Source organism: Podarcis melisellensis, assembly GCF_964234715.1.
Source record: "Podarcis melisellensis genome assembly, chromosome: 2".
Taxonomy (NCBI): Eukaryota; Metazoa; Chordata; class Lepidosauria; order Squamata; family Lacertidae; genus Podarcis; species Podarcis melisellensis.
The window spans coordinates 100,645,826-100,664,981 of NC_138529.1; the positions used below are offsets into that span (position 1 = coordinate 100,645,826).

The following is a 19,156-nucleotide window of genomic DNA, read 5'->3' on the forward strand; positions in this document are numbered from 1 at the left end:
TGGTGTTGGGGACACAAAGCTCGGTCTTTAAGAGGAACAATGAGGAGACCTATCTGAGAAGGCTCCTCACATAACAAAGAAGATCAGGGTTCTACGCTGAGTATAGGGTTGCCAGACCTCCAGGTACGACTTCCAGTCTCTGGGTTTACCTGGCTCCTTCCAGGTGGCATGTGGAGGGCTTGAAACTGCTCTCTCTCCCCCTCCCCGCTCCCAATTAACCTCAGTATCCAGGGCCTGCCCCAGGGTCACCCATGGTTCTCAGGTTTGGGCCCCAAAGTCTCAGGGTTTGGGATGCTACCAACCTGGCAACTCCAGGTAAGGACTCCAGTGTAACAGACTCCCTACTGTAGATCTTCAGCTTCCAACACAGTGAGGAGGGCTGCAGATATAGGGATATGTGATAGGGCCAACAGGTATAGGAACATATGTGCCTGAGTATAGGAACAAGTTAATTTGGGCTAGTGTGGCAGTCACTCTGCTGTAGCTTCTCCCCACATGGAAATGTTAACATCTGGAACCAAAGGTACCCAAGTCCCATCCCACCGGCCCTGTCTATGTTGCTCTAGGCTTCCACAACATTGTCCTGACAGCATGGGAAGAAGCCATTTTGAAGCACTGCCTGTGGGATTACGATAATGTGCCACTTCAGAGGGTCTCCTAAACCTAAGGAATGGGGTTTTCAGTGGTACAAGGAGCTACAGGCAGTGGGGGTTAGGCAAACAGATCTTTGGAGGCAAGACAGCTGCTCAAACTCTTTCCAAACCATCCACGCCCCAAACAAAATTTTCTCAAAAATCCATGTTGCTTAAGAAGGTTAAGAAGGATAAAGCCAGTCCTTTTCCTGTAAGATTAGGACTTCAGAGCAGCCAAGAAGCCAACAGTTAATATTTATGTTGATGAATTCCCTGGGAATGATTGCTAAATCATTCTGGCAACTGTAAGGGGAGGCCCTAGGGGTCTCTTAGCAACTCTTAGCACCTTTAACAAACTACACCTCCCATAATTCTTTGGGGGAAGCCATGATGGTTTAAAGTGGTATCACAGTGCTTTAAATGTGTGGTACGGATGTGGCCGAAGTGCGATCAGGTACAGCCACACTATGGACTCCCGATCAGAGGTGAAAGGAATTGTATCAGCATCTCTTAATTCCCATAAGCATGTGCAGAGGGGAGAGGGAGGGTTTGTACAAATGTCTCATTTTGCCTACAAGAACAAGATGAGATAGCCAGTTGATTCTGGTTTCCAAGAGGAAAGCTGTCAGAAGACGGGCTTTTAAATGCATTATATCAAGAAGACAGGCATGCTCTTCATGAGAAAGGCGGAAACAAAAAACAAACAAAAAAGCCCTAAAAAACACACATACACACAGCTACCACATGACTACATAATGCACAGCATTTTGCTGTTAAATACTAGTGTAGATCATCTTGGCTTGTGCTCTCTTTCATTTAGTATCTGCAAGCACAAAGAATGGTTTTATTTTTTTTAAGGTAGGTTAAACACAAAAGCCTCTGAACAATGTGCAATTCCTTTGCACAAGTTCCCTACACTACGGATGAAAAGCAACCTTAATTTCAGAAGCAATTTGCAGATTGTATACAAACACACACACACACACACACACACACACTGCTACCTCTTCATCATTTACTGCCACACGCATGCAAAAAAGGACAATGTGCCACAACTGAGAAGTCAAGGTTGACGGCAGGTGCAGCCAACTTCCTAATTCTATCAAATGGCCCATCATTCCAATTACGTGACGCTCAAGAGCTCAGACTATCCGGTTGCTAAGTGCGCCGAGCGGTTATGTATTCTCCAGTTGCGGGCAACGCATGCAAAACATCATACAATATCCCAGGTTTTGCCTGGAGACTACTGCTTTATTGGAAAGCCAGCTAACTTACATAGCTGCAAGGCTATTCCATTCAATACAAGCAGAGAATAATTCTATGGGTTTTACAGTTACTTGGGTGCCAACCAACCATCTGTCTCTTTCCCCTCATTTGTTCTTCTATATCTTAGGCTCCTTTCCACCTTTAAGCAGAAATATTACATCTCTCTGTGGCACATCATTTTATATAGCGGTAAGCCCATCAGAGAAAGGACAGATCAGTCCTCCAGGGTTTATACAAAACACTACACACAGAGGTTGGCTCAGATCTATTGGATTTTATATCCTCAGCTCCACTAGATCCCAGAAGCATACAGAGAAATGGAAGGGAATGTTTGCCATTTTATCATTGAGCCACCTTGGTTTTAAGAGGATCAGCAACTGGGTTAAATAAATTGTATGAGCTTTCTTTAAATTTGCATACAAGTGAAACAACAGTTCTGACTAAGGGGAAAACACACACATAACACAGACCTTGTTTTTAGATGTATGCATTTGCTGAAGCAGGCACCATCTTAAGAGAGACATTCCATCTTCTGTGTGCATGCTAATGTTTCTCAAGATGATTACCACCTGCTGTTTCTGTAATTACTTGAATTAAAAATAGCTTTAAAAAAAAAACATGATGTCCAATTACTTGGGAGCACCTTCCTGAAAATCAAAGGTGGTTTTTCCCTCCCTACACAAATCAATTTATCTTCTAAGCAGACAACTAGATCAGGGGTAGGTAACCTAAGGCCCGGGGGCTGGATGCGGCCTAATCACCTTCTCAATCCGGCTCACGGACGGTCCAGGAATCAGCGTGTTTTTACATGAGTAGAATGTGTCCTTTTAATTAAAATGCATCTCTGGGTTATTTGTGGGGTCTGCCTGGTGTTTTTACATGAGTAGAATGTGTGCTTTTATTTAAAATGCATCTCTGGGTTATTTGTGGGGCATAGGAATTTTTTCATTTTTTTTCTTTTCAAAATATAGTCCAGCCCACCACATGGTCTGAGGGACGGTGGACCAGCCCACGGCTGAAAAAGGTTGCTGACCCCTGAACTAGATTATACAGTTGACTCCTTAGTGGTGCTTCAGGCTTTTCTGTACATGTTGTTTTGCCCCACACCAATATTCAGTATATACTTCCGTCATCAAAAATAACCAGCCAGCTAAATGATACAATCAATAAAGCAAGTAACCTGCATTAGAAAGATGTCAGAAAGGGACAGGAAAGCAACAAGAAAAACAAAATCCCAGCAGGTTACTTTCAGCTTTGGAATTGATACAAGCCAAAACAGCACAATCCACACAAAATGGTATGTTATCAGTAGGCTTGAGGGGAAACCAAAGATTTGCAGAAGTACCAAAAAATAAAAAAGGAGAGAAAAACTCAAGTGATGACTGAGCATGCTCAGCGGTCAGAATGGTCCGCTGAGTGTCGGTTGAAGGAACAGGAATGAAAAACCAGGGATAGAGAATAGGCCTTTTCTGAAGTGGGTCCCCGTTTGTGGAATGCTCTCCCCAGAGACGTTTGCCTGGCGCCTTCATTACATATCTTTAGTTGCCGGGTGAAAACATTCATCTTCAACCAGGCCTTTGGCTGATTAACATTCTAAAGCCTTTTCAATATGCTTGTAGGGGGGGGGGGTTATTGCTTTGTTTTTTGTTTTTATTATGTATCTTATGCTCTCATTTTGTATTTTTAACGTTGTGAACTTCCCCGCGATCTTTGGGTGAAGGGTGGTATACAAATTTAATAAACAAACTGAAGTGGCTATCTTGCAATTTTACAGGGTGAAAAGGATTGCGACGCGTCGCAACATTTAGCTGCCGGTTGACTTGTAGTGCAAATGTCAATTTACTTCCAAGGCATGTGTTCAAGATCAGGGTGCAAGTTCTATGAGAATAAAGCACTTTACTTCCACATTTCTTCGAAACAGGAAACCTCTTTAGGGTGGTAAGTTTAATAAGGGAAATACACAGAATCCAACAGCACCATTATAAAGAGGCACAACTAGGAAAACAAAAAAAAAAAACTTTCTTGACCCTACTCTTCATTACAAACGTAACTAATTAATTGGGAGCAGACTCACTAGCAAGATAATACATTAGTGCCGTAAGAACAGTAGCATCAACAAGAATGGAGCTTATGTCAAGTAGCTTCATTGAACTCATAAGTGTGGCAATTAAATAAATGACAAAACTATCAAGGGTAATACAGTGGTACCTTGGGTTACAGACGCTTCAGGTTACAGACTCTGCTAACCCAGAAATAGTATCTCGGGTTAAGAACTTTGCTTCAGGATGAGAACAGAAATCGTGCAACACAGGCGTGGCTGCAGCGGGAGACCCCATTAGCTAAAGTGGTACCTCAGGTTAAGAACAGTTTCTGGTTAAGAATGGACCTCCAGAACGAATTAAGTTCTTAACCCGAGGTACCACTGTATTCCCCTGTTAAGAGTAAGTAAAACGTACAATTCACTTTCCTCCATTTCCTGGTACCACGAGTCTAGTGTGATACCCCAATGTCCTATATGGCAGTGAATATGTAGTAACATTAGGCCTTTTGGGAATGAACTAGGAGAAAAGCAACACATAAAGTCTTGGGGAGAAAAACTATAATGCTGTTGCGAGAAGCTTGTGATACTCAAATTATATGGAAGGGCAAGATGAAAAGGGAAATATTAAGAGTAACTTAGTGATTAAGACGGAGTGGAACTTAAAAAACTGGAAAACGGTATACACCTTGAGGCATCAGTCAGGCGAAAACGTTTCTCTTTGACCAGGCCTTTGGCTGATTGACACACAATGCCCTTTTAATACATGTTGTGAAAGGGGGGGGGTATTGGGTATCTTTGCTTTTATTTTTATTATGTATTTTGTGTTTTTTATATTGTGATTTTATGTTGTGAATAATAAGAACTTTGCTCATACTCTTATGTACAAGCAATCATTTTCCCACATGAACCAACCCTGAGATCAACGGGTATGCAAATTTAATAAATAACAACAACTAACAAAAAAACTCAGTTTATAGCGGAATAGTGCCGAAAAGTCAGAACCGGTATCAGCCGAACTAGATTTTACAGCACTGGTTTATGTGAGGATGGAGAAGCTAAGCCCTGGTCTGCCTTTTCAAAATGAGTGCCCTATATTCATGAGCTATCAGAAGGCAAGATTTCATCAAGATAACATCTGAGAGCACAACGTTTTGCGAAATGTGTGTTATTGGTATCTTGCATATTCCTGCTGCTTAGAAAAGCTTTGAAGTGAAAACATAAGAGATGCAAAGCTTTTTATTATATACCGTGTTGTATGTTGTATTATTCTGAGATTTATAACAGCGGCGGCAAGTTTTTTTAAAAAAAAAAAATTCATGGCTTGCAGTTTAAAAGCTCTATATAATTAAGTCTTGGAAAAAAGAAAAGAAAAAAAAACCAACCATGCACACAAAAAGCTTGCAAGCAGGAATACATAATCATAAAAGAATCACAGCTTGGTGTGAACATAGCAGCAATTAATAATATATTTCTCAGTAATAAAGTGAAAACTGTAGTAACTTAAAAGCAAACAGAAATTAGACTCCCTCGTAATTCCGCCCATTATAGGCTTCAGCATATTAGAGACAAGTCTTTATTACTTACACCCCAGGCTCAGAAGTCTGCACAGCCAAACAACAACAACTGAGCGCCAGAACTCAGGATGTGTGCATCTAACACAGAATCCAAAATCTGGATCATAATCCTGACCATCTCAAGCAGATTGTGGTTTTGCACTTATTAAGAAAACATACACACAAAAGGCCGCCTTTGTATGCAACAATAAACAATGGTTAACAGATTAGTACTGGGATTGAGCAGAGCACCAGCATGCACTGCCCCAGTACTCCCACTTCGCTCTTGCCCTTGAGCAAAGGGAACAATGCGCCATGATGCCTTACCTTGTTATTACAACTGAAGCCAAGATCGTGGTTTGCATCTCCCATTAAACCATGGCTTGTTCGTGGTTTATTCTAAGCAGATGTGCACAGTCCAGAGGAGGAAATAAGGGCCATTTTACACATTACTCAGAGGTGATCCTAGGCTGATCCTTGCAACTGAGTATACACAACCAACAGGTTGTTACAGTCAATAGTGACACCCCTGGCATGCCTATGTCTGTACAATACATATATTCGCATACACCTGTTTGTTGAATTCACACACTTGGGCTGTACATGCACACACCTATAGGAAAAAGGAATCTTGTGAAGTAGCTCTAAGACAGAGAACCTGCATATCTCTCTCTCTCTCTCTCTCTCTCTCTCTCTCTCTCTCACACACACACACACACACACACACACAGTTCTTTCTCCAAAAAATTGTCCAAATTACATTTTCAGCTCAGTGGTGCCTTACAGGATTGGGAATGTCATGGTGGGGCGCATCCAATTAATAAGCAAAAGCATCTACAGAGCATATTTCTATCTCTCTTCTTAAAGGCTTAAAAGGTAAAGGTAAAGGTACCCCTGACCGTTAGGTCCAGTCATGGACAACTCTGGGGTTGCGGCGCTCATCTTGTTCTATAGGCCGAGGGAGCCGGCATTTGTCCACTGACAGCTTCCGGGTCATGTGGCCAGCAGGACTAAGCCGCTTCTGGAAACCAGAGCAGTGCACGGAAACGCTGTTTACCTTTGCGCCGGAGTGGTACCTATTTATCTACTTGCACTTTGACGTGCTTTCGAACTGCTAGGTGGGCAGGAGCTGGGACCAAACAACAGGAGCTCACCCCGTCGCAGGGGTTTAGACCACAGCGCCACCAGCATCCCCTTCTTAAAGGCTTACTGCTACCCATATATGCCAAGTCCCAGCTACAAAACTAAAATTAAGGGGGAGAACACACCAAGCTATATAGCAAAGACATTTAACACATCTATACTGATCTTCTAGACTCTCATGGTTACCGTAATTTTAATTGCAGAATTTCATATCCGAGTGCAGAACTCAAGAAATCTACCCTCAAGGAGCTTCTATGCCATAGTGACTAAGAGACTGAGCTTCCAATTGGGAAGATGAAAATCTCACCTTCTTTGTTTATTGCATTTATATAGCTGGCAATCAGTAGGTATCCACAGGTAGCTTACAAATAAAACAAACTTTTAAAAATGCAATATTTAATAATTGAGCCATTCTGTCTCAGTCCTGAGATCTGCAATATGTGGGATAATAAATCAGAATTACTGATACTTCCCAGGACTGTTGTAAGATTACACCGAGAAAATGCATGTGAATCATTTGAAAGAGCTATATACCGTATTTTTTGCACCATAACACTCACTTTTTTCCTCCTAGAAAGTAAGGGGAAATGTCTGGGCGTGTTATGGAGGGAATGCCTACGGGTGGCATGCCTACGGATTTTCCTCCTCTAAAAACTACGTGCGTGCTATGGTCGGGTGCGTGTTATAGAGCGAAAAATACGATAAATGTTGAATATTGATATTGAAGCTTAACACAACAAGATAAGCTGAGCCCTGCTGGGTCAGGAAAATGGCCTGTGTGTTCCAACATCCTGTTATCACAATGGACAACCAGAAGCCTATGGGAACTCCAAAAGCAGGTGGTTCTGGGGATTTCATAGGCTGTGCTTTTGGAGCAGCTACAAAGCAACAAACCCAATAATAGCATGAATGCTGGAATACCAGGCATTAATTAGTTTAGTTCATCTCATTTATAGAATTAATACAATCCAACCCAATAATACAATCCAAACCATGAAAAAATCCACCAGCTCTTATTATATAGTTTACCTGATGCAAAACTACAAGTTTCAAGAACCAAAGAAAGAAGGTAAGTAGCACATTTGACTCCCATCATCCCTAGCTAGCAAGGCCAGAGCTCAGGGATGATGGGAGTTGTAGTCCAACAACATCTGGGGATCCAAGGTTGAGAGGCTGATTTAGCCAACTGAATTCAGTCCGCAAGATTCACATGGCCATTGATAGGGGCATATGGGTAGCCAGATGTTTTGAAATCTGTGTGTACATGTGTCTCTCTTAACAAGATGCTTCTGAGTAGCCATTTGCAACCCTTTTCAATGTAGCAGGCCACTTAAAATCAGAACTGAACAGTTTCCAAACTGCCATTGATGGGGCTCTAATCACAATGTGCAGAGCCTTAAAATGCTTTTTCATAACTGAAGGCAAAGTCCAAGACTAGAAGTTGCGCAAGTTACAAAGAAAAGCCAAAAGCTCTGATTAAAAACATACAAGGAAATATTTTTTAAAAAATAAAATCCTGGCAATAGAACTTGGGCACTCCAAACATCTAAGGACTTGTAAGCATTTCTGAAGTTGACAATGCCACAACAAGCTCCCTGATGCTAGTTTCTTCCTGTCTGAGGAGCTTCACAGCTTCCTCAGTATTTCATTTGCGCCAGCCAAAACATCGCATCAGGAGTCAAAGGAGAATGGTCATTCGACATGAAGACTTTGTGCAAGATTACTTAATGTACACATGTCACATTTAAAGCCCTTGTTTACCCCAATCTGCAGCAGAAAGCATTTTAGCCCACCTCACTGCAGTAAAACAAACTACCAAAAACACAGAAGGAAAACCACTTAACCAAAACATCCCCAAATAACTGATTCTGCTAATACTCTCATCCTATATCAGCCCAGCTGATTTACATTTTATTATTATTTCCACATGCGGGTCCCTACATTTAAGGGTTGCATTTGACAGTGTTGCTCAGCTGAAAGCAATGCTTTTTTAAACAACCAGAATCACAGGAAGGAAGCAGCTTTGGGCTACCCTCTCCCCGGCAGCCCCCTCCCTACACACACCTCTCTCAATCTGCTCTGCAGGGTTGAGGGACACTCCAGAACAGACTGGGGAGCATGGAGGGCTGCAAAGGGGAGGTGGAACGGCTGGAAACTGCTTCCCTCCCTGTTGCTCCATCTGCTGAGCACCACTGCTGGATGCAGCCTCTGTTTCTAGAGGACCAGCTGCAATCAAGTTGTTGCACAACAAAAACACCTAAGAGGCAAGCTGAAGACTTAAGTTATTGTGGTGTAAGATTTTGTGGGCCAGAGTCCACTTCAGCCAGATACATACATGCAAACGTAACTTTTGTTCCACACATTAAGTGGCCCAATAAATGTGCACAAAACGAGGACACGTAAATGAAAGCCCTGACACTGGTATTCAGTTACACATCTTATGCTCCATTTCCCCCAGAAACTGGCAGCGTACTATTTTCATTCCACCACTGGATGTGCCGAATTTCTATTTTCCCCTCCCTCCCTTCCTCCAAACCCCCTCGCTGCATTTCCTAAGGATGCACAGTTTCCAAGACTGCTTGAAGGTTTCAAAAGCTACATCCTGGCATCATTAACTGAAAAAACAGCTTCTGTAAGCCTGCTGGTGGATATCAAACTCTCCTCTCAGCTTTTCCTCTGAAGCCTGCTAGCCAGCTCATCTGCCACTGCCTGGGAAAAAGAAGAGAGACATTTGACATTCTTAATCTGCAAGGACTTCATTAGGCACTAGCGGAAATATAAAGTATGACGAGGAGCCGGGGGTGCGGGGGAGACAATCGAAAGGAAAGCCACCATTAAAATGTAAGATGTTTCATCTCCATAAGGCGATAGGAGTTAACACAAGTCTTGGAGGGCCCTCTCCTGTACATTCCATACTTTCTAAGAGACAACACACACACACACACACTTGCTGTAGACAAACGCAAATAAGCCCAGTTTTCCAAACACATTTACAGAGAGGCACTTCTACGGCTCCAAAGAATACTCAGCAGGAGTATATAAAACTCAAAATAAGTTTTCATTCAGAAACATGAAAACCAAGATATAAAATCATGCCTTTCAAAAGCTTACGGATACAGTGAGGACAGTAAAACCATACAATGTCCCGACCAAGCAGGATTTATCAAATGATTATAAATCTGCTCCGCAAAGTATATTTTGTGTGCAGCCCAAATCAGAAAGCCCAGGGCAGAAAAACAACAACTATGATAAGTGGCTTGCTTGTATGTACTCACACACATGCCAATAAATATTATTTTACAAATGCAGACACAGGCTATAATCTAGCACAATCTTAGGAGCACTTAAGACTATTGATTTCAATGGGATTATGGCATATACAACATTGTCAGACGGCTACAGAGTGCCTGCTGAAAAAACAGGTCCTTTCTTCATATACAAGGTTGAGGTCCAAATCAGGCATCGTTTTAAAAATTCTTATCTCTTAGCATATGCCTTTCTCTTCGGGACACTACATATGTTCCACCAATGCCAGGAGAATTTAATCATTCTCCACCATGCACTGTACGATGCTAGTTATTTTTGCAGGTATTCATGTACCTACTACAAAGTGCCCTATATAAAGAATGCAATGTGGGAGAGGGGAAATGAACTTCCAACATTGTTCGCCTCTTGCTAGTAAACACTATTGCTCCAAGTAGCTTATTTCTGGGGAGAAAAGGAACGCCACTGACTGACACATCTGATCAATGATAGAGAACATTTGTGCTTCAGCCCAACACGAAGTTAGGCTTACTTCTGTGCAAGCATGCATAGGGGTCTGCTGAAATGCACATCTCCTTTTCATTAAATATGGCTTCTTCTTCTTTTTAAACTAGCGGGGAGTGTATGTGCCTAATTTCAAAAGCAAAATTATTTGCAAAACAGCCTAAAATGCCTAACGCAACTATTATTCATAGTTTAGGTAGGAATGTACTTACCGGACGTTATGCGTGCCAGAACAAACAGCCTGTCAGTATTTGCGTTTATTTATTTATTTGTTCAACTTCTAAACAACAGATTTACGGCACAGTCCCAAACAATAAATCCTCAGAAACAAGGCCCCCACCCTTGTTCCAGGTTCAACTAGACTTAAGCCCTGGTAGGTGTGTGCTGAACTGAAGCCTTGGCTGTAGAAATGGTGGCAAGTCCTTTGCCATGATGCAGCCTTGCAAATAAGTCACTAGCCTACTAATAATTATAATAAAAAACCTACAGGCTTACATATGCCCCCTTTAGCTTTTAGGCTAAGGGACGTTGTAGGAGGGATGTTTTGCACATTGTTTCCCTATGTGATCATTAGATACAATTCTTACTCACCACAAGCAACCAAGCTATTGCTTATTTACAGGCTTGCCCTATTTCCTGCCCCATAAATACTTCTGGGATCTCCCACCAGTGTGTGTCTCTCTCTATGTTGCACTGCCTTTCCTGAACAGCTGCTACCCCGTACCTTACCATGCACTTGTAAAACCTGCCAATTCCTGCGGTACATTAGCACATTTCACCAGGTGGGCCAATGCAAATGTTTTGCAGGCGATGTGCAGCATCCATCAGGTAAAGTGAGCACATAGTTCCCTTCCTCCCAGTAACCAAGGCTGATGCTTTAGCGTGCTCATTTCAGGTCAAAGCGTTGTTATGCTATTTTATATCTCGCAAGAACTTGGCTAAGAGTAGAAACAATCACCCTCTCTCTCTCTCTGCCAAGCACACTTAGACCTTCAGATCTTCCCATTCAATGAAGGTACGTGTTTGGTGGACTTGGTAATGAAGCATGTAGGTACCTTGGAGTGATGCTTGCAAATGCACCCCTCCACTCCCTCTCTCTTTGCATGTTAAGGCTAAGGGCTGTCATCAGCATCCATTCCCCTACATCTTGATTCCACAGGTGCTACCACCTCTAGCAACCCTCTTGCACCACATCTTAACAAAGGTGGCGTCCAGCATCCTGAGTTTTTGGCTGGTCTTGGTAACCGCCCAGATGTGTAGCTCCCCTGACACCGTTGTTCCACCAATGTGGGGAAGTCTCTTCCTTGACACCACATTGAACTTCCAGTACTTCCAAAGCGTAACATGGCCACAGAGAGCTCCGGAGAAGGACCTGCCAGGAGGCTGGAAGGACATTCACCATGGCAAGTGGGCAAGTAAATCTGTAAGCCCCTGGTATGCAGAAAACCGTCCTACCATTCTAACACACCTGACCCGCTGTGTGTGGCAACTGTATTTGAAGAAACAGAAAACACTAACTTTCATGGCAGTCTGCACATCAAGTTAAACCACTCTGATTGTTTAAGTACGATTTAATGCAAACAAGTTGCCTGTTGGTGGTGCAAGCTGCTCAAGTGTTCCTGTTCTGATCCTCCAGGCGCAACAAACCTTGGCTTGTTGTGCTGTCAGAACCTGCAGTCGTGGTTTGTTTCCCCTACATGCCTAGGTTCCAATGGCATGACAAGCTACTCCCAGCACAGGTAGGAACAGGGGAGCAGCGAAGCAGGGGACTTTTGAGCAGTGTGCACCAGCAAACTGTTCATTCACATTAAACCATAGTTAAACATTAACTATGGTTTTATGAGATATGAGGACCAGGCCTATTAATTTGATTTACACAAGGAATCAGGCCAACAGTCCTATCTAAGCTAGTGCTGTATACCTTTTCTGGGGACAATTCTCCAGGGCAAGGTCTCAAGCAAGTATCTTTCTCAGACCTGCACATGGAAGTCCTCTTAACTGGAGAAACCAAGGATTGAATCTGTGTGCAAACATGTGCAATAACCTCTCTAATTCATAACCACAAGCACTCTTCATAAGATGCAGCTTGCCTTTGAACAAAGATTCCTCAAACCTAAAACTGAACCTTCTTTTATCCATTATTGTTGCTAATATGCCGTACATCTCAGAAGCCACATCTCCCACACACGAGTGGAAGCAGATCTGCATGAGTCTGCGATGCAAGAAGTGTCACATAGTCCGAATTCCACTTATAATTTTGCAGCCCTTACAACGGTGTCGTATGAAACTTACATCAATGTGTGTTTTCTTAAAGCGATCCCGTAAGCCTGCCTTCCAGATGTAATTACTGCACAATATATATCAGAATCAGAAAGAAAGGCTTCACTTGTACAGGCGAGATTGAGAAGAAATCAATATAAAGAAGATAAATGCTTCTTCTTGAGAGCTGCAGAATTTCAAACAGTGAGAAGTTTTAAGCCTCCTTTCTCCACCTTCTCCAACCTTTTTCGAATCAAATTGAAGGAGCTACTAGAACAGGATGAGGAACCTGTAGCCTAACAAGATCTGAATGGCCATGCATGACGTCCTTCATCCATGACCAGCTCTCCACGCTTGCCGAGGCTGATTAAGAGTCCCCACTCCCACTTCAAGAGATAATTTCAGATGCAGTTGAACTATTTCTATAGATGTCCAGTTTTGGTCTTTTACAGTACAATCCTACGCATGTTTACTTGAAGTTAACCACACTGTACTGAACAGAGATTACTCTCAGTTTGTGTGTGTGCATGCGCATGTATAAAATTGCAGTTTTTTAAAAACATCTTTCTTTTTCCCCACCCCATTACACTTTTATTTCAACCCATAAAATGATCCAAGATAAAAAGATGGCATCAAAAAGGTCAATGTCACAAAACTTTCTGCTTTTAATCTTAGCTATAAAGAGGTTCTAATAAAAAAAAGTATTAAAAGCCTAATAAAAACAAGCCACAGCATAGTGGAAGTTGCTGTGGGAGAGGGGGTGTAGATGCGAATCATATCAAGTGACTGTAGGGTTTCCTAAAGTTAGGCTGCAATCCCATTCCATACCCACTTAGGAGTATGTCCCATTGAATTCAATAGGGTTTCAATTCCTAACAGAGATGACTAATATCACGCTTCATATGGTTCCCTTACTATCCCAGTTTGAAGGTCCCCATCTACCTGAAACATGTCTGCAAAGCAATCCTGCACATAAAGCAAATGCCATGGAGTTCAATGGGGCTTTCTCCCACTTAAGCAGGTACAGGATTGCAGCCTGCTCCGTTGATCTGAATTGGGTTTTCCTTGGACATGTATAGGATTGTTCTTTTAAGCGAACAAGTCAACCAAATAACTTTTTAAGCATTGTGTATATGCATTTTTGTGTGTGTGTGTGTGTGTGTGTGTGTGTGTGTGTGTGTGTGTGTTGATGAGATGCCTTGTATAACAGGGGCATCATCCTTCAGGCAAATTTGCTAGCTACTCGCCCCTACCAGAAAGAAAAAAAGAATGAATGAAAGAAGTTGATCGTGGAAATGAATTCATTGACAGTTTGGTTTTTTTTTACACTTTGTTAGTAATACACAGGCAGGTTTCCAGCTGTGGCAATCAACACTGTGCTGAAATGAAATGCAGAAGGATATAGTGTGTGATAAAAAAAAAAACCACCATACCTTTACAGCACTTGGAAGGGTTAATGCTAAATTTAAGAACAGCTCTTTCTCAGGAGATCTGTGTGCCTATGTTGGGGGACTTTGGGGATATGTGTTGAACGAAATCCAGGAAAAGACTGAAGCTCCGCAGTGCCTCTATTGGTCCATCTATGTTACTGTATATGGTGGGAAAGGGGAGGGGGCAGAGAACAACTCTCTCTCTCTCCCCTCCAAGCTTCCCTGACATTTTTAACTTTTCTCAGCTCCAGGCTCAAGCCTGCAAAAGGGGAAGGGGGAGCAAGTTTGCTGCGCTCTGCAACTGTTGGGAGAATCTTGCCTAAAACCAAGGTTTTCCACTGTGCCTAAGAAGTGGAGGAGACAGTAAATGCAACCATCTTTCCCCCCACCTCCACCCGCCCACATTTAACACAACACACCACGGAGGCAAAAGACTCAAGTAAACGCCCAGCAGCCTGGGAATGATTTTTGGCCACGCCTAGTTCTCCAGAAAGGAGGAAGGCTGGGGAGAGAGATTACCAGGCCAGCCGTCTGTTCTTTTCAGAACCCCCAATTCTCCTGCACCTCCTTATCCAGGATCTGACCTTCCTCCAGTTCTAACTCATTAACACCGCCCTCCTCACTCACCCCCCCATCAAGGTCAAATGATGTGACACCAGCCCAGCTTATCAGGCTGAAAGGTGTGCAGAAACGCTGCAGGTAAAGGTGGAAGAGGTCAGGAAGGTGGAAAGGAAAAGGGTTTATCATCAGGACCAGCATTGCTGTCAGAGGCTGACGCCCAGCTGTTATCTCTCCTCACCCAGGTGGCATGGCTGGAACCCACTGCCTGTGTGCACACACAGCCTTTAGCACAGAGGAGGGAAAACGCACCCCCCCAAAAAAAAGACACACACACACACAGCTGGCATTCCTACCCTGCGATGCCTAGGGAAGCACTGCACCAAATCTGAGATCTCAGCAGGGTGAGGGAAAGACTACAAAAGGAGAAAGGTGTGTGTGTGTAAAAAAGGGGGGAGGGGATATCCACTCTCTTAACCCCCCCCCAAAAAAGATCACGATGGAGTTTAAGGGGGGGTGCAACCCCCGAATTTTGGGGTTTGGCTGCCTGCTTCTCCTGGAAATTCACCAAGCAGGAGTGGATTATTTTTTTTCGGGTGGTGGGGTTGGAGAGATTCTATGTGGCTGCTAATGTGGCTGCTATGTGGCGAGCGGATAGGCGGCAGTACTATTATAGTGGCAGTCCTATTAGACACACAAACACACACACACACCCGGTCGAGGAAGGGAGAGCAGCGCTGGCGGGCACAATCACACACAGCCACTCATCACCGAGGCAAGGCTGGATGGGATCACACTACGCCGCTACACGCTGAGCACTGCGGGAGGAGCGCCGGGCTCGCTCGCTCGCTCGCTCTCTCCTTCATTGATTTGCCACAAGTATAGAGCGGGTGATGGGCTGGAGTAAGGAGGGAAGAAACCGGAGGTTGGTTGTTAGTTGGGGGAGGAAGAAGGGAGGAAGGAGAGAAAGAGAGAGAGAGAGGTGGTGGTGGCGGCGGCGGCAGAAGTTGCGAAGAGTGGTGCTTATGGGCTTGAGGTTTTGTCATCCATTGCCCAGAATCTCCCCATCCAAATAGGGGTACCCTATTGCTTCTCCAAGAAGCGAGATTCCTTTTCGTTATCCTCGGATCCAGAGTTTCACACGCGCACACGTCTTTTCCAACAAGCAGCAGCCAAACACGCCTTCCTAGGAGAGGGAGGGGGGGAAATCGGGTAGATCTATAGATGTACTGGGTCGGTTTGAGGGGGGGAGCACGCCCTCACCCCCCCCCCGCTTTTGGTCCACACAGTGACAGCACACACACACACACACCACAAATGGGGGCGACTGGAGGGGACGTGTAAGCGCAACGTTAAGACGAGACACACGGATCGCGAGGTCTAGAGAGAGAGAAAAGATTTTGCCCCCTCTTCCCCCCCCAAAAAAAACCGCTTTAAAAAATAAAAAATCCATCCCATATTAAGATTTCCACTCACCGGGGAAACACACCACGTAATGGAGCACGGAGACGGTGATTTTCAAGAAAAAGATCCAGCAACACGGTTGCAGTAGCCTCCGCATCTCCAAAGCCGCACATCGAAACAAACAGAAGGGGGTTCTCTCTTTAAGTATATTTTTAAAAATTCAGAAGGATGAGGATTCCACATACACCAGCAACAAAAAAATTATAATGTGTGTGAGAGAGAGAGATAGAGAGAAGGTGCGGGGGTGGGAAACTTGTTGAAAATAGTATTTTTTGAAAAAGTTGCACACTTTCCTGCCCCGTCTCTGGAACAAAAAAAGAGCGGGGGAGGGTGGGGGTTAACCCGAAAAAGAGGGAAGCCGGAGCGATGGACCAACCCCCCCGCCCCTCACTATTAAAAATAATAATAATAACAGCAAATTGGCGCGCGCGCGCTGCCTCTTCCTTTCCGTCTTCTTTGCCCTGAATTTGTGCCTCTGGATGTGTGCAAAGATAAAAGAGTCCCGGAGTTCAGCAGACCCGCCGCTCCAGGCCTCGGGAGCCAATGCTGGCAGCAGGGCGAGGAGGCGGAGGGACGGGACTCGGGAGCCGAGAGCTCACAACTTCCCTCCAGCCCGCAAAAACAGCAGCAGCAGCGCCGGCGCCGGGGATCGGTGGCTAGCGAGCGCCTCGGCTGGGCTCGGACTCTCTCCTCTCGCCTTCATGCGGGCAGCACAGTGCAAGGCCAAAGGGAAGGAGGCATTCTTGCAAACAGCAGTCGGAGCAGCGGCGGCGGCGATAGTAGCAAAATCCACTCCCCAGCCCCAGCGATCGAGGGCTTGCAGCAGCAGCGGCGGCGGCGGCGAAGAGTCGGGCTGCCCGGAGCAGCTCTCAGTCCATCCCGCTGCTAGAAGTTGGGGCTCCGGAGCAAGCTGGCGAGGAACAGTCAAGCAGGAGCTCCTGGAAGCTTTCCATTCTTCCATACAGGAAGTAACATGTGAGCCTAGATCCTGGCTGAGACTTTAAAGCGGAGAGGGAGAGGGAGCGGAAGGGAGAGAGAGAGAGAGAGAGAGAGGAGAGGAGAGGCGGGGGCGCGCAGGGGAGGAGGGGGGAAAGGGGGGGTCTCGGCTTGGCGCGCACTCGAGGCTCTTAAAGCGGCAGCGCCCTCTCGCCTCGCTCTCGTCTCCAGTTCTGCCGGCGAGCCGGAGGAGGGAAACTAAAGGCAGAGCGCCCGCGTGTGTGAATGAACGGGTGCATTTCGGAGAGAGACCTTTTTATGCTTGTATGGACACGCCGTTTCCTTGAACGCGCACGTCTCCACTGTGCACATTCACACACACACACACACACACACACACACACACACAGCAAGCGATCCTCTTGTGGGAAGGGAAATCCTTGAGGGATTTCGTTTCCACGTTCGCGCACGCGTTTCGCAAAGCTCTCCAGCACGCCTCTCTGCAAGCGAGGGACGTTTCTTGCAGCCGCCGTCGTTGACGCCTCTCTCGCCCTTGCTAGGCGTGCAGGCAGTGTCCGGCGACGAGGCAGGCAGCGGGACACGCCTGCAAGAACCTTCTCTCGCACTCCTCTTCGGTGGATTCCTACACGTGTCCTTGCACGCACGTGCGCACACAGCGCTTTCGCGTTCGCTCAGTTGCCACACGCTGGACGGCTTCGCACACTCGCATCCCGCGCCGGAGACACAAAGGGGATATTCTCACTCGCTCATTCGCGGTATTTCGAGAGATCAAGCCAAGACGAGCGAATATATTGCACAATATTCCGTGCACCACGAAAATGACACTGTTCGACAGTGGAACGGACTCCCACGAGAGGCGGTGGACTCTACTTCCTTGGAGGTTTTTAACCAGAGGTTCGATGTACCACCTGCCACGTATGATCTAGCGGGAGATTCCTGATTTTCAAGGGGTTGGACTAGATGACCCTCGGGGATCGTTCCCAACTCTACAATTCTGTGATACTCTTTCGCAGTTACTTCCTTATATACATTCATTTTGTTTCTCGTGCAGCCACCCACCAAACAGAAAAAGGGAAATCTTTCTCCCCGTCCAAATACACACAATCTTTCAGCCTCACGGACACATACGAGTACTGTATTCCCACTCTCACGCGTGCACACGCAGCCGCCGCTTTGTGCTGAACACGCATTACTTACTTACACACATACACACTTCCAGGCACACACGCAAATGTTTCCCCCTATTCTCTTTCTTCCTCGCGCGCACACACACTCCCTGCACTCATGCACACACACAAACTATTTTCATGTACACATCCCCGCTGGATGCATATAACCCTATTCATTCGCACGCCGCTCCTCACACACACACACTTGCTGTAATGGACGGGGTAGCAAATATCAAGCAAACATTGAACGCGCTCCCTCTTACACATGACACACACACACACACACACAGTGTGTCTTTCTGCATGGCAAAAGCCTGCGGATTCATCCCCCAGCCCCTTTTGCAAAATCAGGCCGGCTGCATATTTTTTCAATTTCCTGACAGCAGGGGGACTTAAAGCAATATCGATCCATTTAGCACCGGGGTCTTTTCTAACAAGTGCAATACAATAGCTAGCACCTGGATGTGTTTTTACTAAACAGTTCTAATCCGATCGAGCATCATAAAATAATGCAGACATATGCGTCTGTGTGGGGGTGGTTGGGTTTTTTTTTTAAAGCCAGACCCACAACATTTTTGGAAGATCCCAGCATTGCGATATGAGCAGTGGCGGAGAGGTTAAAAGGAACCTTATAGCTGTGATCAGAACGAAGCAGAGCCCAGAGGCTAGGCTGATCTCTGGAAAGATAGGAGGGAGCGATTTCCTTTTTAGCCCATGCGTTTAAATAAAAAGCAATCCGGGAGAGGCGTTCTGGAGGAAATGCCTTATCTGTAATGAGTTTTGTCCCTTCCTTTAGACTGGGAGATTTTATCGAGTTTTAGTTATAAGCAGCGCAGTATTTTGCCTTTATGCTGCTCCTAATGTATAATTGAGTCAAGATAATTTGGCATTTGTAATTTTTCTTTAAAAGAAAAAA

General features: G+C 45.0%; 1 protein-coding gene across 3 annotated transcripts in view; it reads right to left on the reverse strand.

Moving 5' to 3' along the window:
- PTPRG (protein tyrosine phosphatase receptor type G) overlaps positions 1-17,186 on the reverse strand; it is a 521,921-nt gene extending 504,735 nt beyond the window's left edge. For all 3 annotated transcript variants that reach the window (XM_081901339.1, XM_081901337.1, XM_081901336.1), the window contains exon 1: positions 16,127-17,186. In XM_081901339.1, coding sequence (XP_081757465.1) covers positions 16,127-16,211 — 85 coding nt within the window. In that variant the 5' untranslated portion in view covers positions 16,212-17,186. The remainder of the gene's footprint in view (positions 1-16,126) is intronic.
- Between the last annotated feature and the right edge of the window lie 1,970 nt (positions 17,187-19,156).